Consider the following 24,199-nt stretch of genomic DNA (forward strand, 5'->3'; position numbering starts at 1 on the left):
TTTCATCAGAATCAGTAACTAAAACAAAAAAAAAATTCGTCATTAATCGAATATTTAAATAATTATTTGATTAATTAATAAATCAAAAATAGCCTTTGCAGCCAAATCACCTGGTCATTGGCATGTCCAAATATCAGCTTCCTAACTCAAGAGGTGCCTGAGTTAATGGTCAGAAGAGAAAGGAAATTTGATTAATTAAATAAGTACTTAATTAATCGCTAATAATTAAATAACTCCTCAATTAATTGATGAATCAGAAAACAAAAAATTATTTTTTTGACAAAGGACTTGCTCACTATTGTGCCGAAATTTCAGTTTGCTAGCTCAAAGGATGGCTGAGATATCGCCCGGACAAACAAGAAAGCAAGAAAACAAACAAGAAAGAAAACAAACAACCAGAGTGAAAATTGAGTACTCCCTTTCAGCGTGCGTCACTGCCGAGCCCCCGCCGGTGCCCGGCAATGACGATTTGCAATGCCTGGAGATGGCATAGGAAAGGAGCGATGTACAATTAAATATATATATATATATACATTTATTTATTTATTTATTTATTTATTTATTTATATATTTATTTATTTATATATATATATATATATATTTATTTATTTTTATATATATATGTGTGTGTGTGTGTGTGTGTGATGATATAAATTTAAATTCCCTTACAAGGAACTATTGCACAGGAAAAGGCCATTAGGCCTATCAAAATCAAAGCCTATGCTATTATTATCAACTTGTGTTTGTTTGGCTGTGCTCCATCCTTTTTAAATGCTGAGCCTCAAGTAAGGAAGCAGCATGAACCATTTTGTAAGTCTTTGGTATGACTTGGCCAGGGTTTGAAGCACCGACCCCCCAGACTCATAGCGGACGCTCTAACCCTGACACCACCAAGGCTGGATAATAAATGGAAACCACACACCGTTACATAACGATCCGTTACTCGATGGTTTATACCAGTATACAATTATACTGTATTATGTGAATTATAATACACGTATTAGCAAATAATGCACTGACAACATTGCCGATGAGGCGTTGTCGATGATGTAAACGATAAATCGTATAATAATATGATGGTAATAAAACATCGAGCCTGGCAGGAGTCGAACCTTCAATCTTCTGATTGTTAAACATAACTGTCATTGTGATCCCAATATTACACACAAACGGGAATGCTCAAACTTTATTGGACAGGGCAATTGTCTCCAAGTACTCTCACCAATTTGAGTAACTTCTTATTTTCTGATGGTTGGATGCCTCAGTCATAATGGTGTCGTCCGTTTCTGCACCTAACACTGGTGTGAGTAACTTCATGGACAATGGATGCTCTTTTTGTCCTTTCACACCCGAACTGCTGTGCGATCTTGCTGTCCATAAAGAGGATGGGCCGAGGTTTTGTTTGATGATCCATGGCAGTTACAGGGTCAGGGTTATGCTCGGCCACAAGCTGGCAGAACAGAACTTGTGCTTTCATGGGTGCTTCATTGATGCTTGGTTCTGCTTTCTTTCTGAACGATGTTATGCTTCCGTTTCCCTTTGTGTGTTTGGCATTGTCCACGTAAAGCTTTGTTGTGAAGTGAATCATCAGCTCATATTCCCCCTACGCTGCCACTTCAATGTACCGGGAACAAACCGTGCGCTAATCGTACTGGTCTCCTAATTTTGGTCCAGCCATTGAACTCAGCTGACTCGTCCAATGAGTCTGGAAATTTGGAGCATAGACTTATTTTTGCCAATTGGACTCCATATGAATGGGTTGCTCTTTCCTTTGGGACGTCCCTCGCCTGTATCTCTCCTTTGTTGCTTCTATCGATTTGAAAATATTTTCCGTTAGCACATACGCACAGATAGTCTCATAGATTGTGTTAACACTTGATTATGAGGTCATTTCCTGTTGTAAAATGGTGAAAAGTTTCCTTCCTTTTGGCAGGCGATGATAACTTTTCGTAATCGGATCAAGATAAATCCCAGAATCTGTTGCATACCTTTGAGACTTTCATGAATGCGAAAAGCCACGAGTTTCACAGTTGATTCATGAGACTTGACATTGGTGGGCCGAAGTGATTTGTTGAAGAATGAGAGAGGAAATTGGGGATTATCCCTTGCTAGGTCCATTTTACAACTAAGTTACAACCCAATTGCAGTGTCGAGATTCTTTGAGGACGCTCTGCATACTTTGTGCTTATGTGGCCCTTTTTTGCAGTCACGCTCTTCGGTTAACCCTTGATTATTGCTGAAGGTTCCTTTGCACAAACGTTTAGACCAGTGGAATGTGTGATGTGTGTGGTGATATTGAATGTGTGCTTTTTTTGATTTGGAGGTGCACCTAATTTTGCATGAACAGCCTTGTGTGTGGCTCAGGGAGTTGCGCGTGTGCCTCCTGGGTAAGGCGTAGTGAGTGGAGCCAGATAAGTGTTCCAGCGTCTGTAACGTAACCCCAGCATGCAGAAGGGAGGGTATGATTGTTTAAGCTCTCTCTGATTTGCTGGCATTGTGGCAGGCCTTTGAAGTGGCGAACCATACTCGCAGCACTGCTTTGGGCCTGTTTATACACCCAAAAAGGGAGAGAATCGAGGATTACAAAAGCTTCCATTGCTGGACCTTGGTGTTCTGCTGAAACCCATTGATAGACGAGTGGGAATTTTGATGTCGAGACCATCTTCCAGTCGGCCATTTTGGACATGGCTATAATTGTGATGGTGGAGAGGTGTCACTTTGGAAATGATGTCTCCAGTTCAAATTCCAAACTAGCCTTTGCTTCGGTGCAGCAGGTTGTGACAATGGTGCTGCAGCAACACTATCAGATGAAAGGCAGTCAGACAAACCCGATGAACCGATAAAGGTCAGATCTTTGTGTGATGGGGCAGACATGACAGGATTTTTTTTTTCCACCATTCTTGTCTCTGCAGAACTTTATCTGATCAAAGGAAACGTCCCTACGTTCTGTTTACTTAAGCTGCTGCAGTCTGTTTGTCTTTCCAAAGTGTTTGTGCAATTTGGGCTAAGAACGTGTGGTGCCTCCCAGCCCACTCATAACCGCCTGCCTGATGCACACCTCTCTACCCCCACCTACTAAGATTTATAACCCTTCTTCAAAACCCTCAAATCCCACCTTACTGTCTGTTATAAGCCTCTCCAATCTCATCGTTCTGAATAATGTCAATTACTTCCCTTGCACTTTTCTCATATGCTGCAGCAACACTGAAGCATATGAGATTGCTTGGTCCATTTTACAACTTGTAACTCTGTTTCTGTAAGCAAACTGATTGCTTGGTCCCCCTGCCTCATCCCCCAAAATCATTGTCGATGAGAGTTGCTTTTCTATTTAATTTTGTTGCAAGAAATATGCACACTGCTCATTTTATATGTGTTTTTTGTTTGTTTGTTTGTTTTGCATTGATGGGTTGACTGACTGCCGGGAACACAACCCAGGTTGTGGATCTATTGATTGAGGTATTCATTGGATGTGGATCCGTGACCGAGGTTGTGGATCCGCCATTTTGAGAGGTCGTGGCCTGAAAAGATCGAAACATCGAGGAAGAACGGTGCCCAACTGATGATCCGTGTGGTCGGGAACCAGTCAATTGCATCCAGGTTAAGGTTCCTTAGGTGAGGGAACTATGTTTTGAGGTTTACAATTTAAATAAAGTTGAATATCGGATGTTGTGAAATTAACATGTTTTACAGCAACCCTTTAAATTATATTATACCAGCCATTGTACACTATCTTTTGTGGGGGCTAAAACACTTCCCTACACCCAATAAGGAATGGAGTCATACATAGCCACACACTAACATATTTCCCTACACCCATGACAGAGCGATTAAAAGAAAAAAAATCCCCAAAAATGCAAGTTTTTTCTTTTCTTTTTTTCAAAACATTCAAATAAATTAATGAATAACACGGTTTTTATAATCAAGTTTTATTTTGCATAAAACACTCCCTGACACTCACTGATGAACCTCTGAAAGTTTGACGAAGATCCGTTCAGCCATCTGAGATAAATGGCGACCCACAGACACACACACACAGACAAACGGCTCTCTTATAGTATGGATTGTAAGAATAGTAGACACTGTCCAATTAATAAATAGAATTGTAAAATTGTCGTGTGTGTGTGTGTGTGTGTGTGTGTGTGTGTGTGTGTGTGTGTGTGTGTGTGTGTGTGTGTGTGTGTGTGTGTGTGTGTGTGTGTGTGTGTGTGTGTGTGTGTGTGTGTCAGTCACACACCCGCAGCTCAAAAGTACAAAATGATATTATTAACAGTGGTGCAACACAAAATAGAAGGCAGAAACAATCTTGCCATTGTTGAAGAATGTAGGTTATCTATAGAACATTGATCGAGGAATGATAACCTTCATGGGAAGCAAGGAGAAGCTGACATTTCAGACGTTAACCCTTCAAAAGAGCAAAAGCGGTTAAACTTCACTCTTTTTTGCTCCGACGAAGGGTTAAATGCCCGAAACGTCAATTTCTCCTTTCTTCCCACTGCTGTTAGCATACCTAGATCAACTTTCTATTGTTTCCATCAATGGTTTTACACGTCTGCCCATGCATATTGACTCTAGCCTTCATAAGCAAAACAAGTTCTTCATCCTACTGTTGTAGATTCTTCAAAGTGGCTAACAACTGACCACTTAAAGTCTTTCACTTAGATCCTCATTATAGCTGCACAAGACCAGGATTCCACACAAACTTGCTAGGATTTAGAATCCTAAGCATTGGTGAAGCCCATGACAATATGCAGGTGTTGCAACAAATTATCTGAGACTGTGATGCATATCGCCATCGAGTGTGCAAAGCTGGCACTGGGTTTGGACAAGGAGACACATTATTATCAAATGCTCTTTGTGTCCCTTGGTACAGACAGTGCCTTTGGGTCCCTTGGTACAGACCTTTGGATCCCTTGGTACAGACCTTTGGGTCCCTTTGTACAGACAGTGCCATTGGTAGCAACTAGGTTTGTACAAAGTAAGTCAGGCAGTCAGCTTGATGCCATGGAAAACAAGGCCTTCAAGATTATTGGAATCTCCTGCCATGAAGCTGAGTCTATGAGCATATCACTTTCCACACCATTGCAGACAGGTCGGTGGTCGCTCTCTTCCAACTTTTTATGACTTTCCACTGCTCTTTCCGTGATTTGTCCCCCTCAGGTTTCTGCAGGATGCATGCGGTCCACCATCAACCCCCTTCCGGTGAAACCCCCAAAATCCAGAATCACTGCTCATCTACACTCACTCGTTCCTCTTTTTTTCCCCCACTTGTGGAACCAATTTCCACATTTATATCTTCAATCCCATTCTTCCCTCCAAGTCTTCAAGACAGCTGTTCACCACCATTTCAGCTCATCCGAACCATGATTTTTTTTCTACTCCCGTTAATCCATCTTATCCACCCACATTTGTCCTCCACCACCTCCATTCCTCCCCGCACCCATTATTTGTCCAAATCTCCCTCTATTTTGTCCTTCAATCCTGCTCTTGGTGTTTTCCCCTTCTCTCTATTGTTCATTTTTGTTCTGTTGTGTCCCAATCTGTTCAGTGTTCCAACACTTCCACAAGCCTTGACTCTGTATATAAAAAGATAAGCCTGATCCGGTCATACCAAAAGACAAGTTGAAGATCCTTTGGGACTTCACCTTGCGATTGGATAGGATCGTGGAAGCTGGAAAACCTGACATCAGACTCATCCAAAATAATGGTTTTGATGAGGTCCGACCTTTAGGAGATATTGAATTGTTTCCCGAAGAACCGGAAATCACAATCGGAATCCATCGTCTAAAAATTTAGAACATCATTCATTTTATGACATTTTGATGTCCCAGTATCTGGCTGAACTGGAAATGAAGATGTCAAAGAATGTTCAGAGGTAATAACAGAAGTCTCTGAGAGAAATCGTGCAACAACAATCATTCTGAGTATTGCGCTGCAATACATGTCCCCTACCGGCAGTCTGTCGTCCGGAAAACTGTTGGGGAAATTCCCAAAGTTCAAAGTGCCATAACTTTGTCAGAAATGATCGAAACGTCGTGAAGTTCGAACTTGACCTGCAACCTATCATAAGGAAACCATGTGCCAAGTTTGAAATCATTAGCATTAAGCGTTTAGAAAAAACGTCCGGAAAACGGTTCTTTGCATGACGGACTGACGGACTGACGGACGGAGGGACGGCGTGCAAACCTATATTCCCCTCCGGTGTACACCGGTAGGGGACTAATAACAAGCATTCTGAGTATTGCGCTGCAATACATGTCCCTTACCGGCATTGGGTAGCACTGTCATAGAAGACAGTATTATGACTTACCGCACTCCAAATTATAGTCCGGAAAACTGTTGGGGAAATTCCCAAAGTTCAAAGTGCCATAACTTTGTCAAAAATGATCGAAACGTCGTGAAGTTCGAACTTGATCTGTAACTTATCATGAGGAAACCATTTACCAAGTTTGAAATCATTATCATTAAGAGTTTAGAAAAAAAGTCCGGAAAACTGTTCTTTGCGTGACGGATCGACAGACTGACAGACGGAGGGACGGAGTGCAAACCTATAGTCCCCTGCGGTGTACACCGGTAGGGGACTAATAATGATGATAAAAATTTTTTTCGTTTATTCGAGACAGCTCACAAGATAAAGCAGATTGAAGATTTGTCACTAGTTTGACAAATAATTGATGTCGTCTCACTACAAGTATGGCGTCGGCAATCTATTGGCTGTTGAAACTCGGGCTTCATGTTTGGGTCTGCAATGACATCATGTTGCATGTTTATAATTGACATGTTTGAAGTAGAAGTTGAGGGAGATGCATTTATCTTTTTCATTGCTTTTAACCTCCCTGGCCCCTCACCTCCTATTCTGCGAGTCATGCGGATGTTGCTAGCTGTCCCTGTGGTTGGGATCCAGGCCGAGGCTCGCCAGCTCTGAATGCCACAACGCTTACGGGTGACTGAGTGGGTTATAATTGCGCCGTTCAGATGCTGAGAGTTGGGAGTGAAGTTCCTGGAACGGGATGAAAGGACAAAGTTATCGTGTTCACGGATGTTAGCCCAAAGCATTGCTTACCCTCTGGTTAACAGAGATGCGAGCCAGCAGCTGGATTGAAGCCCATCTGATAATGCCGGGGTGCCCATCCCCGGTTCTGTATCTGCTGATCAGCTGCGTGTTAATTTGAGTCTCATGTCTCTTGGGGTCATTGTAGTAGTGCGGCTTCTATCTGTGGGGGGCTGCGATTGGGGGTGAGGGAAGTTTCCTTGGTCTTTTGAAATCCACAATTTTGTGAATCAAGTGTGTAATCTTAGCATTCCTACCGCTTGTTTAGTTTTCCAGTGTCATTATAGTTCCTGTGTTCCTGTGTTGCTTGTAAATAGGAGACAGATGAAAAAATGTGACTGCATAGTCCGATGCTAATGGACATTTGTGGCAGGATCCCGAAAACAGCGAGAATTTTAACTCTGAATGCTATGACCACGTTATTATGGAAGACAACTACTATTGGTAAATAGTCGGTGACCTCTGATAGGTTTGCTTCGTGCAAAACATCCATCACATGACGGGGAATACATAGCAAGCGAATCTAGAGCAAAACAGTTTTTGGTTTGCAGCTATATCAGCAGCAGACAGTATCAAGAACGAGAAACCTTTTGGAACTCTGATTATAAGATGGTGGTAGATGGAATATTACATTTTTTTTGTTTGGGGAGGAGGGGGGAGGTTTAATAGTTGTAAGGTTTAAGGGTAAGTTGTAAGGGTAAGGTTTAATAGTTGTAAGGTTTAAGGGGTAAGTTGTAAGGGTAAAGTTTAATAGTTGTAAGGTTTATGGGGAAAGTTGTAAGGGTAAGGTTTAATAGTTGTAAGGTTTAAGGGTAAGTTGTAAGGGTAAGGTTTAATAGTTGTAAGGTTTATGGGGAAAGTTGTAAGGGTAAGGTTTAATAGTTGTAAGGTTTGAGGGTAAGTTGTAAGGGTAAGGTTTAATAGTTGTAAGGTTTAAGGGTAAGTTGTAAGGGTAAGGTTTAATAGTTGTAAGGTTTAAGGGTAAGTTGTAAGGGTAAGGTTTAATAGTTGTAAGGTTTAAGGGGTAAGTTGTAAGGGTAAGGTTTAATAGTTGTAAGGTTTATGGGGAAAGTTGTAAGGGTAAGGTTTAATAGTTGTAAGGTTTGAGGGTAAGTTGTAAGGGTAAGGTTCAATAGTTGTAAGGTTTAAGGGGTAAGTTGTAAGGGTAAGGTTTAATAGTTGTAAGGTTTATGGGGAAAGTTGTAAGGGTAAGGTTTAATAGTTGTAAGGTTTAAGGGTAAGTTGTAAGGGTAAGGTTTAATAGTTGTAAGGTTTAAGGGAAAGTTGTAAGGGTAAAGTTTCATAGTTGTAAGGTTTAAGGGTAAGTTGTAAGGGTAAGGTTTAATAGTTGTAAGTTGTAAGGGTAAGGTTTAATAGTTGTAAGTTGTAAGGGTAAGGTTTAATAGTTGTGTGGTTTGAGGGTAAGTTGTAAGGTTTAATAGTTGTAAGGTTTAAGGGGTAAGTTGTAAGGGTAAGGTTTAATAGTTGTAAGGTTTATGGGGAAAGTTGTACGTGTAAGGTTTAATAGTTGTAAGGTTTATGGGGAAAGTTGTAAGGGTAAGGTTTAATAGTTGTAAGGTTTAACGGGTAAGTTGTAAGTTGTAAGGGTAAGGTTCAATAGTTGTAAGGTTTAAGGGGTAAGTTGTAAGGGTAAGGTTTAATAGTTGTAAGGTTTAAGGGGTAAGTTGTAAGGGTAAGGTTCAATAGTTGCAAGGTTTATGGGGAAAGTTGTAAGGGTAAGGTTTAATAGTTGTAAGGTTTAAGGGGTAAGTTGTAAGGGTAAGGTTCAATAGTTGTAAGGTTTATGGGGAAAGTTGTAAGGGTAAGGTTTAATAGTTGTAAGGTTTAAGGGGTAAGTTGTAAGGGTAAGGTTCAATAGTTGTAAGGTTTAAGGGGTAAGTTGTAAGGGTAAGGTTTAATAGTTGTAAGATTTATGGGGAAAGTTGTAAGGGTAAGGTTTAATAGTTGTAAGGTTTAAGGGTAAGTTGTAAGGGTAAGGTTTAATAGTTGTAAGTTGTAAGGGTAAGGTTTAATAGTTGTAAGGTTTAAGGGTAAGTTGTAAGGGTAAGGTTTAATAGTTGTGTGGTTTGAGGGTAAGTTGTAAGGTTTAATAGTTGTAAGGTTTAAGGGGTAAGTTGTAAGGGTAAGGTTTAATAGTTGTAAGGTTTATGGGGAAAGTTGTACGGGTAAGGTTTAATCATTGTAAGGTTTAAGGGTAAGTTGTAAGGGTAAGGTTTAATAGTTGTAAGGGTAAGGTTTAATAGTTGTAAGGTTTAAGGGTAAGTTGTAAGGGTAAGGTTTAATAGTTGTAAGGTTTAAGGGAAAGTTGTAAGGGTAAAGTTTAATAGTTGTTAGGTTTAAGGGTAAGTTGTAAGGGTAAGGTTTAATAGTTGTAAGGTTTAAGAGTACGTTGTAAGGGTAACGTTTAATAGTTGTAAGGGTAAGGTTTAATAGTTGTAAGGTTTAAGAGTACGTTGTAAGGGTAAGGTTTAATAGTTGTTGCAGTACATCCACCACATAAGGGAAAATTTAAGATAAACAAGTACAAAAAGTTTTAATTAAAACAAAAGCCGCGTCGATGTTACACAATGCCTAGATGCAGCTGTGCCTATAACGTCGATGTTATAGGCACAGGACATTCCTATTGATTCGATTACTTGATGTTATTTTTGTGCAAAGTGAAAATATATCTCGGCAATTTCCCGTGTGTGGCGACGAATTTTTAATATATCTCGGCATTTTACCGTCTGTTATTTCAGGCGGTGTATGACTGACCATGCCGCGATTTAAAAAATATATATCTCGGCAATTTCCCGTGTGTGGCGATACGTGAACGAAGCTATGCTCCTCTCTCCACATTATTGTGACGACGTATAAATTAAATATTTCATCGTGACGATTGTCATCAAATGGACGAATTTTTAATATATCTCGGCATTTTCCCGTCTGTTATTTCGGGCGGTGTATGACTGACCATGCCGCGATTTAAACAAAATATATATATCTCAGCATTTTCCCGTCTCTTATTTCGGGCGGTGTATGACTGACCATGCCACGATTTAAAAAAAATATATCTCAATGGACTTGAAGTTACAGGCCTTTGAGAATTCATTTCGTTCTATAAAGGGCAACTTTCATCGGATTTTCTTCCCGTTTTTTTTCAACCGAGTCTAAAACTATGTTAGCGACTGTGAAAAATGAAATGATATATCGAATTTGATTTGAAATAAAACTGTGTGAGAGAGGAAGACACCACGGGCCTACAAAACAGGCCTCAAAGCTATGCGAGTTAATAAAATGGTGGATATTTGTTTATATGAAGCCTCTCCCACAATGGGTGGAGCTATGGTTCCCAGAATGGGTGGAGCTTTGAGGTTTTGTCTTCTCTGCAAGAACAAGAATAACAAGAACAAGAAGAACAACAACAACAGCAGAGGGCACTCTATGACCAGCGTCTTGTGACGCGGCTAAAAAATCCATGACTGGTCAGTTAATGTTTTCAGTCTTGCATCCTTGTTGCCTCCGCCGCCGAAGGTGGATGGAGGTTATGTTTTCACCTCTGTCTGTTTGTTTGTTTGTTTGTGATCAACATATGTCAAAAAGTTGTGGACAGATTCAGACGAAATTTGGCAGAAAAGTAGCGTATGTGACAAGGACGAAATGAATGGATTTTGGTGAAGATCCAGTTTCGGATCCGGTAACTAGAATTTTTTCAGCGATTCTTCACCATTGAGAGATCGGGCGAAAAGCGATATATAACATGATATTTTAAAAAGTTATGGACGAGTTATGACTAAACTTGGTGGAATCGTTGGTTAGGGGACAAGAAGAAGCCGATTAGATTTTGGTTCAAGTCCGAATCCAGATCCGGCCTATCAGTAGATACAAAACATAAACTGTTCAGCCTGGCGGATGTATCCACTCTACCGAGTGCCGTGCTCGTCTCATTACTGGTTTGCTTTTTTTTTCTTTCAAGAAACTCACTTGTGCTGTCATTTCCTTATAACTGTCCTGCACAAAATCTGGCGTCCCGATGGTCTGCCATCCGGCCTTGCTCTCCACTACCTGTTTGCAATGTGTCGTAACTTTGTTCTTCAAGCACTTTTGCCCTTGGCTCGGTTATGGGAGCCACCGGTACGCTGTGGTCTGGATTTGTTCTACATTCTGGATGCCATCGCTTTCATGTCTAACAGAACCCTTCAAAGCACCGCCAGTATGAAAATAGATTAATCTTGACGCATATACTATAAATGTTTACAGCGGCGTTTGACATTTACACATTTATTGTTTATAGTACTTTCATAAATTCTGTCTTAAAAGGGATGTGTGAGTGCTGAAGATACGGGGATCTTACGACTGCTTTTCTGCACTTTTGGAGACATTCTTTAGAGAGGGGACTTCTTGCACTCTTGCACAACAGTACGTTCAGGGCAAGATGACTCCTGACATTAAAGAGTTGTCCTCTGGATGTGGTGATGTGGGTCGTGTTTTGATAAGCCAAGACTTGTTGGTTTGGGTTTGGTCGTGAATCTTCAGTTTGCGTTAACATGCATGATGTCAGATAGTGAAAAGGTCCCATACGTGTTTCCTGCTACAGCAGTGACCACCTATAGAGGCCATTTTCCCCCACAGAGCTGGGGTTGGCCTTTTTCGGGCACCGTGGTCCCCTTTTTGAAGGAATGTTTTATGGCCGGATGCTCTTCTTACCGCCAACCCTGTTAGTCGCCTCTTGCGACACACAGGGAATTACCAGTGAGCTGGTACTCAATTTGCCGACCTCGGAAGGATGACAGGCCGAGACAACCCCCCTGGCGTTAATTCAGCGATCGACCGGGATTCGAACCGAGGATCCTAGGATCCCAAGCCGGCACCCGAACCACTAACCCAACACCAGGCTTCCTGCTACAGCAGGATATGTGTTGTGCATGATCGTCCCTGTATTGCAAAGGCTTACGAGCATCAACATGATTCGGGCTTATTCTCTTTACATGAAGAACTACGGTCCAAGTGAGACCTGTTTGTTAATTGGTTTGGCAAGTTGAGGAATCGTCCTGGTAACTGGTGTTACTCTGCTAAGAAAAGGATACAATGTGAAATTGCAGAAGTCAACAAGCCCCTGAACATTGGAACAGCTTCAAATGTATCGATTCACACCCAGCATGACTGGGGACAGGACAATGTGAACAACTGGTTTATGTTGGTCAGGTCATTATTCTACTCGAGCCAAGTGAAGTGCTTTGAAAGCTAAGGAAGCCATGTCAGCCGTGCCGACATCTTTACTGACATTTTATCTGAGGTCAAACGAAATGGTACAAGTTGTGAAGTCATGCTTGATCAGTATGTTTGCAACTAACAATGGTGTTTAAGATGGTTGTAGGATTTTGCTGCATGTCTGATGATTTTATTTGTCATGCAATAAATCTCCATTTTGTTAGATGTTATTAGGTAGTAAACGGATGACGCATTACTTGTAAACCATGTAAGAGTCAGAAGGTTTTGTGCAATAGTTTGCGGTTGTGGTCCTGCACCTGTCCTTAGCCGATCTTCCCACTGCGCGAGCAGACGTGGTTTTGCAATTGTGTTTGTATGTATGTGTGAAACTTGCTGTTGTTGGCTGCTATCTTTACACATGGGTAGGTTTCAGGAGATGGAACGAAGACCTACCCGGTCTCAAGGTATCCACCTCCGTGTGTGAGGGCATATATGTGTATGTGTGCACATGCGTACGCGTATGCGTGTATACTGTATATGTGTAAGTGTATGTGCATGTAAGTTGCTGTTGTTGGCTGCACTCTCCACACATGGGTAGGTTTCAGAAGATGGGGCAGAGACCTACGAGGTCTCCAAGGTAGCCACCTTCATTTGTGTGTGTGTGTGTGTGTGTGTGTGTGTGTGTGTGTGTGTGTGTGTGTGTGTCTGTTTTTTTGCATGTACTTTATGTCATTTATTATACTAGGGCATGCCCGTACGTGGGTGCCCGTTCCTTGCCAAAAAAAAAAAAAAACGCTACCCGTACGCTCTACCCCGCCCGTACGCCCGTAAACAAAAAAAACAACGCTCTTCGCTTCCGCCCTTCGCTCTGACTGAATTGGGAGAAATAATGCGCATAAGAAATCGAGAAATTATTATTTTCTCCGGAAGAAATCGAATTACGAACCGTAATGGCGCACGAGCGCTCGGCTCGGCTCGCTCTCACAACCGCAACGCGTTCTGTGATTGGCTGCCGGAAATGCAGTCTTCACTGTCCGGAAGGTCGCAAATCGCAGTTACGATGAATCGCAAATTAGTTTTAATTAGTTTTAAAACATAGTTTAACGGCAACATAGTTTTCCAACGTGAAATAAATGAATACGCTCTCAAATATGCCGTCCGAGGCAGAGTCTGTTCGCCACGTTCGGCACACGTGATAGCTCGCTGCTCTCTGATTGGTTGAATCGTTTTTTGGACATAGCTCGGTAACTACTTCTCCGATTAATATGAAACCTTGAAAAGGCACATCCTCGGGTCCCCAGCAATATACCTGGCAAGTTTCAAGTATATCGGACCGGTAGTTGTCGAGAAACAGCGGTCACAGACAAACATACATACATACATACATACATACAAACATACAAACATACAAACATACAAACATACACACAGAGATTAGTGGAATTATAGATAGATGTACGTAATCACGTATAATATCTGTATAATCACACATTAATACATATAATCAGTGTGTGTATATATTTAATATATAATTAAATGACAATTATATATATATATATATATATACTAGCAGAAGTACCCGGCATTGCCGGGAGGGGGAGGGGGAGGGGAAAGGGGAGGGGTAGGGTGGAGGGGAAGGGGGAAGGGGATGGGGGAAGGGGAGGGGAGAGGGAGGAGGGAAGGGGAGGGGGGGAAGGGGATGGGCAGCGTAGGGGGAGGGGAAGGGGAGGACGGAGGGGGGAGGACGGAGGGGGGGAGGGGGAGAGGGGGAGGGGAGGGGGGAGAGGGGAGGGGGAGGGGAGAAGAGGGGGAGGGGGAGGGAGGAGAGGGGGAGGGGGAAGGAGTAGGGGGGGGAGGGGGAGGGGAAAGGGGAGGGGAGGGGAGGGGGGAGGGGGATGGGGGAGGGGGAAGGGGAAGGAAGGGGAGGGCCAGTCAACAATGACGTTGCAGTTCTCATGGTAGGAGAGCAGCACAACAATCGCGACATCGTCCTGCATCTTCGCAACAACAGCACGAAGCGGATTTTGGAGACTCACCGATCCTGTGACGCCCTCCAGGACCGGCGTTGCCGGGCGGGAGAAGGGAGACCCCCGTACATTCCCAACCCGTACATTCGCCCTCTCGACTCAAGCTCACTCGGACAAAAGCCTCGCACAAATTACACCGTGAAGGCCCAATGGCCATGTCTATGCCACAAATCAAGTACGTGAGCGAGTCTGGCGCACGGAATTGAAATATATAGAACGCTCATACTCCGTGAAAAGTGAAGCCGCCGTGTCGCCATCTTAGTTAGCACGACTCGACCAACTCGCTTCGCGGATCTCGTTTGTTTTGAACGTGTCCCAGATTTTAAAGCCAGACAACTGTTAAAATGCCATTTTGTGCGGCAATAAACTGCTCCAATCGGTTACGGAAGGGTTGTGGAAAGACGTTTCACAGCTGTTTCAAAGACGTTTAATTCATATCGCACAAATCGACACAAAACACGATCGCATAAAAGGTGAAAAAACGCAATCGCTTTTCGCTCTGAATTACGTGCAAACGTGTGACGGAAATCACCATCGCCCCAGCATCGAGTGCCAACCAAGATGGCGCCCGGTAGCTGCATCTCCACCTATGTGGTGTGAATGGCAATGGTCATTCTATATATTTTCAGTTCAATGGTCTGGCGGCGGGGATGGAACATCACGTGATCGCTCTGAGCGAATCAGCGAGCTGCTCTGGCACCAGCTGAGATTCCGTGTATAATGTTCCTCGCTGAAATGTGCTGAGGTAAATATGAATAAAAAATATGGATCTCGTCAAATATTTTGAGGTAGGCCATGTTCTTCCCAGGCTCAATGGCCATGTCTATGCCAAATATCAAGCACGTGAGCCTCTCCGTTTAGGAGTCTATCGGTAACATTACACACACACAAACTGTTTTATATATATATATATATATATATATATATATATATATATACTGTATAGTGTATATATATATAATACTATATAAGAGAGCCTCGCCCTCCCCCTCCCACCTCCCCTCTCCCTCCAACCCCCCTGGTACTCCTGCTAGTACTATATAAAAGAGCTGTTGGTCTGTCTATGTGTGTGTGTCGCCATTTTTCTCAGAGATGGCTTAACGGATCTTCGTCAAACTTTCAGAGGTTCATCAGTGAATGTCAGCGAGTGTTTTAGGCAAAAAAATAAAATAATTTAAAGTTCGTTTTTGGGGATTTAAAAAAAATCGCTCTGTCGTGCCGAAGCCTTTTTGATTAATTACAGTTGAAGTTGTATACAAGTACACATTCACATAAATAAATACAAAACAATTCACAAACATTTGAACACAAATAAATCAAACAATTTCGGAAGTGTACGAAGTTCGTAGTATGGCTTCTTCTTCTTCCTGGCCATCATAATACTTAACTCAGAAACGTGATGAACGGCACATTCACCAGCATATATTCAACTAAAAGGTAAAATTATGATTTGACATTTGTGATGGATAATGATTTGGATGTAATTGCTTTTCCATTATATTTGCCCTCGTTTAAAATATGTTAATGTTTCTTTTTTGCTTGAGCAACGCCGGGTACTCCAGCTATAAACACTTTTATACTTTACTTGGGGTACAAATACAAATACAATATTGCCTGGGGGGTAACATAGGCTATGTGGCTGCGGCCTCAAGCAGAGGTCTGGGGGACCGGAAGAGGGGCGTAAATTCTCCATGGTAATGGGTACCATGTAGCGCCCCCTGGTGATGATGGCAGAGGGTATTACAATTTCCTTTTTTACCTGGGCAACACGGAGGTTAAAGCACTCTTTGCACGGGTAAATGTTTTCTCCTTCTCATCCCCTCCCCCAAAACGGAGGGGCCTGTCAAAGCCACCCCCTCCTCCCCCCCAAAAGATGTATATATGTAGTATATCTTCCCCCCTCCCCCCTCCCCCCTCTCCCCTCTCCCTTCTCCCCTCACCTCTCGCACCCTCCCCCTTCCACTCCCAACCTCACCCCTCCCTCCCCTGCCTCTTCCCTCCCCCTCCCACCCACCACCCCCCCCACTCCCACCCCCGCAATGCCTAGTACTCCTGCTAGTCTCAAAGATGTCTGTCTGTAAGAGAGATGTCTGTCTGTCTGTCGATCCACTACTGTATAAGAGAGATGTCTGTCTGTCTGTCTGTCTGTGTCAACATTGTTCTCAGAGTCGGCTGAACGGATCTTCGTCAAACTTTCAGAGGTTCATCAGTGAGTGCCTGGGAGTGTTTTAGGCAAAAATATATATATATATATTTGAAAAAATAAAGATCGTTTTTTTTAAATTAAAAAAAAGAAATCGCTCGATAGTGCCTAAGCTTTTTAAATCAATGACAGTTATATACAAGTACACATTCACATAGATTAATACAAAACAATCACCAGACATTTGAATACAAATAAATCAAACTATTCCGGAAGTGTTCGAAGATGGTAGTACGGCTTCTTTTTCTTACTGTTTGGCATCGCACTTTACGCAGAAACGGGATGAACGCCACATTCACCAGCATATATTTAACGAAAAGGTGATGAACCCCCTTCCTCCCCACCCTCCCCCTCCCTCCCCTCCTTCCCCCCCCCACTTCCTCCCCTTCCCCCCATTCCCATCCTCCCCATCTCCACCTTCCCCCCCTTCACCCCCTACCCCCCCTCCCCCACCTGGCAACGCCGGGTACTTCTGCTAGTCCACTATATAAGAGAGATGTCTGTCTGTGTGTCGCCATTTTTCTCAGAGATGGCTGAATGGATCTTCGTCAACTTTCAGAGGTTCATCAGTGAGTGCCTGGGAGTGTTTTAGGCAAAAACAAATATATTGTTGCGGATCTCCCGAAGCCCGTCGATGTACAGAGGGGGGGTTAAGCCCCTTTTTCCCCTCGGGTCTTCGTGTCCACGAGGCCGAATCGCCACTTCCGCAGTGAGCGTGAAAAAGGGTATCGGGTCGACGCCGTAAATACCTTTGACCCATGCTGCCACGAAAACGGGGACCGGGCCTCGCACAAGACACGCTAATTGAATACGCCCGAGCGGTGTGCGTATCACGTGACTCGTGCCGTTGCCTTTTATTGAACCCGATTCGAGCGGTTCTATTCGTACGATGCTAAGCCAATTGTGAAAGGACGGGAATGATCAAATAAGAGGAAGAACACAGGTTTATTTGTTAATGTACAATAATCAGGATAAAGGAAAGGGGGCACAGAGCAGATGCTTAATCAATCTTAACTTAATCCCAGACAAAGGGCCCTCTCACTCATGCGGGGAAAAAGAATGAAGGAAAAGTTCGCGTTCCCAAAACGCGTCCTGGCGTCGTCCACTCCGGACACCTCGCTCGGCGTGGCCCTCTGGTGGTCACGGCACGTATGCAGGAAACGCAGGCAGGAGGAGATTGTGCGTCTGTGGCCCGGAATGGGTCGTCTCCACACAGTGCGATTAATACAGCCGCAGAGCACAGGGCACGGGGAATGTTCGTGTACAACGAGACTATTACAAGCAGTTCGAGCAGTTACAAGCACTCCAACTCGTTCAGGAGCTGGGCGATTCTGACGCGTTCTTGTCTGCTGCAGTTCTCTCTCCGACTCTGACTCGCGATTGGGGGTTCTGACTCGTATTGACTGAACTCAACTCAACTCGTTCTCCAGCTCAACTCGCGTCTTCGTGCGTTCTGACGCGGGGGGCTCGGGGCAGGGTTTTATGGCCCCGCCCCAGAGTCTTACTCGAATGTTCCAAGCCCCACCTCTCGTCGCCGTGGTGAGCCACTCCCCTCGAGCTCTGATTGGCGGCTCGCGGCTTACCTGCCACTCCCCCTGCAGCTCCTCCCTTTGGCCTTGCCAGACTTGTTCAGGCCGAGCACGTGGCATTCCAGCGCAAAACAACACCTAAGCTCACTGCCCTGCTCAATGCAAACTTGCACAGGAAAGGACTACGCTTACATTTAATAAGAAATAACTGAACTACAGCGAGGCTACATGTTGTGGTGCGTCTACCTACGAGGGGGGTTATCCTTTATTCCCACAACCGCAACAATATAAATATTTGAAAAAATAAAGATCGTTTTTTTGGAGTTAAAAAAAAAATCCCTCGATAGTGCCTAAGCCTTTTAAAATTAATGACAGTTATATACAAGTGCACATTCACATAAATAAAGACAAAACAATCACCAGACATTTGAACACAAATAAATCAAACAATTCTGGAAGTGTACGAATTTGGTTGTATGGCTTCTTCTTCTTCCTGATCTGCATCACATTTAACTCAGAAACGTGATGAACACCACATTCACCCACCAGCATGTATATGAACCCCCTTCCTCTCCTGCCTCCCTCCTCCCCTCCCCCTCCCAACCTCCCCTCCCCCCCTCCCAACCTCCCCTCCCCCCCTCCCACCTTCCCTCCCCCCCCTCCCACCTTCCCTCCCCCCCTATGTATCTTGCATGCCCCTCCCCTTCCTCCCACCTCCCCTCCCCTTCCTCCCACCTCCCCTCCCCTTCCTCCCACCTCCCCTCCCCTTCCTCCCCACCCACCCCTTCCCCCTCACTCCTCCCCCCCTTTTCCCCCATCTCCCTCCTCTCCTTCTCCTTCCCCTCCTCCGCTGGGCAACGCCGGGTACTTCTGCTGGTACTATATAAGAGAGCTGCTGGTCTGTGTGTCGCCATTTTTCTCAGGGATGGCTGAACGGATCTTCGTTAAACTTTCAGAGGTTCATCAGTGAGTGCCTGGGAGTGTTTTAGGCAATTAAAAAAAAAAAAATAGTTGAATTTTTGTTTTTGATTTTTGGGGATTTTTTTTAAAAATCGCTCTATAGTGCCTAAGCCTTTTTGATTAATGACAGTTATATACAAGTACATATTCCCATAAATAAATACAAAGCAATCACCAGACATTTGAACACAAATAAATCAAACAATTCCGGAAGTGTATGAAGTTGGTAGGAAAGCTTCTTCTTCTTCCTGATCGGCATCATACTTAACTCAGAAACGTGATGAATGGTACATTCACCAGCATATATTCAACAAAAGGTAAAATGATGATTTGACATTTGTGATGGATTCTGATTTGGATTTAATTGCTTTTCCATTACATTTGCTCTAATTTCAAATATGTTAATGTTTCTTTTTCGCTTGAGCAACGCCGGGTACTTCAGCTATTAACGCTTTTATACTTTACCCGGGGTACAAATAGAAATACAACTTTGGCTGGGGGGTAACATAGGCTATGTGGCCGCAGCCTCATGCGGGGGTGTGGGGGACCAGGAGAGGAGCATAAATTATCTATGTAAATTTGTACCGTGTAACGCCACCTGGTGATGGTGGCAGAGGGTATTACAATTTCCTTTTTTACCTGGACAACACTGAGGTTAAAGCGCTCTGCACGGGTAAATTTTTCCTCCTTCCCTTCCCCCCTCCCCCAAAACGGAGGAGCCTGTCAAAGCCCCCTCCCCTGCCCCCCCACCCCCCTCCCAAAAAGATGTATATGTAGTATATCTTTGCCCTCCTTCTCCCTTCCCCACCCCACCCCCTTCCCCACTCCACCCCCTTCCACTCACCCCACTCCCTCCTAAACCCTCCCTCTCCAGCGTCCACCCTCCTCACCTGTGTGTGTGTGTGTGTGTGTGTGTGTGTGTGTGTGTGTGTGTGTGTGTGTGTGTGTGTGTGTGTGTGTGTGTGTGTGTGTGTGTGTGTGTGTGTGTGTGTGTGTGTGTACGTGTGTGTACACGTGTATAATCACGTATGTATAATTACGATTCATGTGCATGAGTGTGTATGTATAATCACGATTCATGGATGTGTGTATGTACATTGTACACGTCACTGCCACTGGATGTTATCTCCTCTCGCGTGTCTCTACCACTGAATGAAGCCTTCCCTGGTTCCAAAGGTTCCATCTTCACCTCACCAAGTAACCACGACTCATGGACCAAACCGTCTCCTTATCCGTGCTCCGTTTCCGAAGTGGCGATGATGTAGATCTGCACGACCTATTATGTGATCTTTTGATTTATGTCCGGAAATGCCAGATCCCACCCGGGTACACCCCTGCCTGCTCAGACGTGGCACCCCGCTGCCCCCGGTCATCATCTCCACATGCGGTTCCACTGTACTTCGATCTTGGTCTCTTCCTTCTCGATCTCATCCTTCCTCAGTGGGATGGAGTCAGCAAAATGCAACAAGCCACAGGGCTCGGCGTCGGCCCAAACTCATGTCGATCGGTGCAACTCTGGGCGCAACTTGCGCGACCCTTGACCTCACCAAGGCTGCCGCCCACGGCTTGCTTCTTGGTCCTATCGAAGTCGATGTATTGGGCACAGCCCTCGGTCTTTTCCGTCCTAGGTAGGGGGGAGGTGGCTAAACGTGCTGTCTCCCTCTCACTGTGTGTGTGTGTGTGTGTGTGTGTGTGTGTGTGTGTGTGTGTGTGTGTGTGTGTGTGTGTGTGTGTGTGTGTGTGTGTGTGTGTGTGTGTGTGTGTGTGTGTGTGTGTGTGTGTCAATATCAAGGCCATAACTCCTTTTACCATTTGAGCTTTAGTCATCAAATTTTCAACAAATATTTATGAGAATATGGAGTAACCTAATTAAATTGGGTCAAAGGGTCATGATCACATTATATCGTCAATATTCATTCGATTGACTTGACATTTGAACAAAACCTTGCATATTGGGGGTTTGGCGGGAGAGGAGGGTGGCACTGAATTGGTTAATCAATAAAAAGCTAGAAGCCTATTATTTGAGGCCAAAAGGTCAATGTCGCATCATAAGATCGTCGATTTTCCATCCGATTGACCTGAAATTTGAATAGTCGCATATGTATCAATCTTCTCCAGAGATTTGCAATCAATCCTCTCCATTATCCCGACATTTACATGCGTGATATTTACATGGCTCTTTAGTGGACTTTAGTGGGTATCTGCCGTTGTGGACCTTGGGAAATTGCTTCTCGAGCCATGTGCGTTTACCAATGTTGCAATGGTGGATGACATTCAAGTCCTCCTATATGTACAGCCGTGTTGTCTTGCAATGTCGAGCGTCACATGACCCATCCTAATCGACGAACACCTGGGTAAGAGGACCCCATTGATCTCGGATCGTTCCCAATCCAAAAGCATAATTTTTTTCTACCTTCGTTAACCCCACCCAAATCCACCCTCGATCCAATTTTCCAGTTGTCCTTCCTTGGAGTTCCCCTCTGTGTCCATCTTGTCCACCACATGCGTGCGTGTTTTGCTTCCTGTTTTTGTCCCTTACGTCCTGATCCGTTCAGTGTGCTAGCTCTTCCATGAGCCTCGACTATGAGCCTACGTTTTTACAGGGATCAAACTTTTTGGGCATACGAATGAGTGTGCATTGATATAACTCATGTGCCTTGCTATTCAGCTTGCACAGTTTCGTTTGATATGCTTTTTGATTTCTGATATGCTCATGTGACCCGACTACATGACTCCAGACCACCAGTATAGACTAGATTTGTATAAAGAAGAACCACCTTTAGAGGCCATTTTTCCCCGCGGAGCGGGGGTTGGCCTTTTTTGGGCAACGTGGTCCCCTTTTTGAAGCAATGTTTTATGGCCCTTCCTGCCACCAACCCTGTTGGTCGCCTCTTGGGACACACAGGGAATTACCAGTGAACTGGTACTCAATTTGCCGACCTCGGAAGGATGACAGGATGAGTCAACCCCCCTGGTGTTAAATCAGCGATCGACCGGGATTCGAACCCAGGATCCTATTATCCCAAGCCAGCACCCTAACCACTAAGCCGGCACCCTAACCGCTAATCCGGCACCCTAACCGCTAATCTGGCACCCTAACCGCTAAGCTGGCACCCTAACCGCTAAGCTGGCACCCTAACCGCTAATCCGGCACCCTAACCACTAAGCTGGCACCCTAACCGCTAAGCTGGCACCCTAACCGCTAAGCTGGCACCTTAACCGCGAAGCTGGCACCCTAACTGCTAATCCGGCACCCTAACCGCTAATCCGGCACCTTAACCGCTAATCCGGCACCCTAACCGCTAAGCTGGCACCTAAACGCTAAGCTGGCACCCTAAACGCTAAGCCGGCACCCTCACCGCTAAGCCGGCACCCTCACCGCTAAGCCGGCATCCTCACCGCAAAGCCGGCACACTAACCGCTAATCCGGCACCCTCACCGCTAAGCCGGCACCCTCACCGCTAAGCCGGCACCCTAACCGCTAATCCGGCACCCTAACCGCTAATCAGGCACCCTAACCGCTAATCAGGCACCCTAACCGCTAATCAGGCACCCTAACCGCTAAGCTGGCACCCTAACCGCTAAGCTGGCACCCTAACCGCTAATCCGGCACCCTAACCGCTAAGCTGGCACCCTAACCGCTAAGCTGGCACCCTAACCGCTAAGCTGGCACCCTAACCGCTAAGCTGGCACCTTAACCGCGAAGCTGGCACCCTAACTGCTAATCCGGCACCCTAACCGCTAATCCGGCACCCTAACCGCTAATCCGGCACCCTAACCGCTAATCCGGCACCCTAACCGCTAAGCTGGCACCTAAACGCTAAGCTGGCACCCTAAACGCTAAGCCGGCACCCTCACCGCTAAGCCGGCACCCTCACCGCTAAGCCGGCATCCTCACCGCTAAGCCGGCATCCTCACCGCAAAGCCGGCACACTAACAGCTAATCCGGCACCCTCACCGCTAAGCCGGCACCCTCACCGCTAAGCCGGCACCCTCACCGCTAAGCCGGCAGCCTCACCGCTAAGCCGGCACCCTCACCGCTAATCCGGCACCCTAACCGCTAATCCGGCACCCTCACCGCTAATCCGGCACCCTAACCGCTAAGCCGGAACCCTCACCGCTAATCCGGCACCCTCACCACTAAGCCGGCACTCTCACCGCTAAGCCGGCATCCTCACCGCTAAGCCGGCACCCTCACCGCTAATCCGGCACCCTAACCGCTAATCCGGCACCCTCACCGCTAATCCGGCACCCTAACCGCTAAGCCGGAACCCTCACCGCTAATCCGGCACCCTCACCACTAAGCCGGCACCCTCACCGCTAAGCCGGCATCCTCACCGCTAAGCCGGCACCCTCACCGCTAAGCCAACACCAGGCTTAGACTAGATTCGGATGACTAATTATTTCCGAAGGCATAAGCCTTGCAACTTCCATATGATTACATTTTGATGGATAAGATACCCTCTCAAATGGTTTTGAAAAGCCTTTGGCCTTGCGAACAATTTAACAGACTGCTTTGAGTCGTAATCGTAACCAAAAGTTCTTTGTTTTTCGACGGTGTTGACCCAAGTTGCCACATGAACCACCTCTTCTTATGAGGCTTGGGCTATCGTTGTGTCGCGGAATGTGAACATCCTTGGGCTATCACATAAACCAGATATCTCTCCGAACCCATCAAGAGATAGCTGGTTTGCATCGACATACTCCATCAAGTGCAGCATCGCTTTTGAGCTGCTTAGGCAAATACATCAGGCAGCTCATTACTATAGCTGGAGGGTGCTGCATCATTGAAGATTGCACTGTAATCCGGCTCTTTTCTGGTTTAATGGCGAAGGTGAGGTAAGGCCTGATTTATGTACGTGTGTGCTCTCGTGGCGTGAGCGGCTGCTGTGCTGGCAGTGCATAGCATGCTGGAGCAGGCCCTCGTCTCCTCGTCGCCTGCAGTGCTGCGCTTCAAAGCCGAGTTGTTAGGGTTAGGGCTCGGGTTAGTCTCCCGCACAACTCGAATGCATTGGTTATGGGCAATGATCATGTGAGCTGTCCTGTGCAGCACCTTGACACTCATCTAACTGGAATATTTGTGGTGCTGTGCGTGTGTCCAGGTGCACCCTTTATCACTTTGTCCGGACAGCGAGGACGATGATCTCAAATCTGGCTGGGTGGGCGTCATGCGCCTCGACAGTCCACAGGTCGGACATCGTTGCTTGGACATTCTGAGTCA

The 24,199-nt window shown here is 45.1% G+C and overlaps 1 protein-coding gene across 4 annotated transcripts in view; it reads left to right on the forward strand.

Annotated features, from left to right (window-relative positions):
* The first annotated feature begins 3,592 nt into the window (after window positions 1-3,592).
* The window catches only part of LOC137430248 (E3 ubiquitin-protein ligase znrf3), a 42,367-nt gene continuing 21,760 nt past the window's right edge, over window positions 3,593-24,199 (forward strand). For 2 of the 4 annotated variants that reach the window (XM_068120965.2, XM_078780446.1), the window contains exon 1: window positions 24,064-24,199. This exon is cut by the window's right edge and continues 1 nt beyond it. Coding sequence is in view for 2 of the 4 variants with exons in the window: in XM_078780444.1 (XP_078636570.1) it covers window positions 24,147-24,199 (53 nt within the window). In the remaining 2 variants the exon portion in view is untranslated. Of the gene's footprint in view, window positions 3,613-24,046 lie in introns of those variants that run through there. The other 2 variants (XM_078780444.1, XM_078780445.1) reach the window with 2 other exon arrangements.

The sequence above is a fragment of the Myxine glutinosa genome, chromosome 6, assembly GCF_964187855.1.
Source record: "Myxine glutinosa chromosome 6, kmMyxGlut1.1, whole genome shotgun sequence".
In the NCBI taxonomy this organism is placed as follows: domain Eukaryota; kingdom Metazoa; phylum Chordata; class Myxini; order Myxiniformes; family Myxinidae; genus Myxine; species Myxine glutinosa.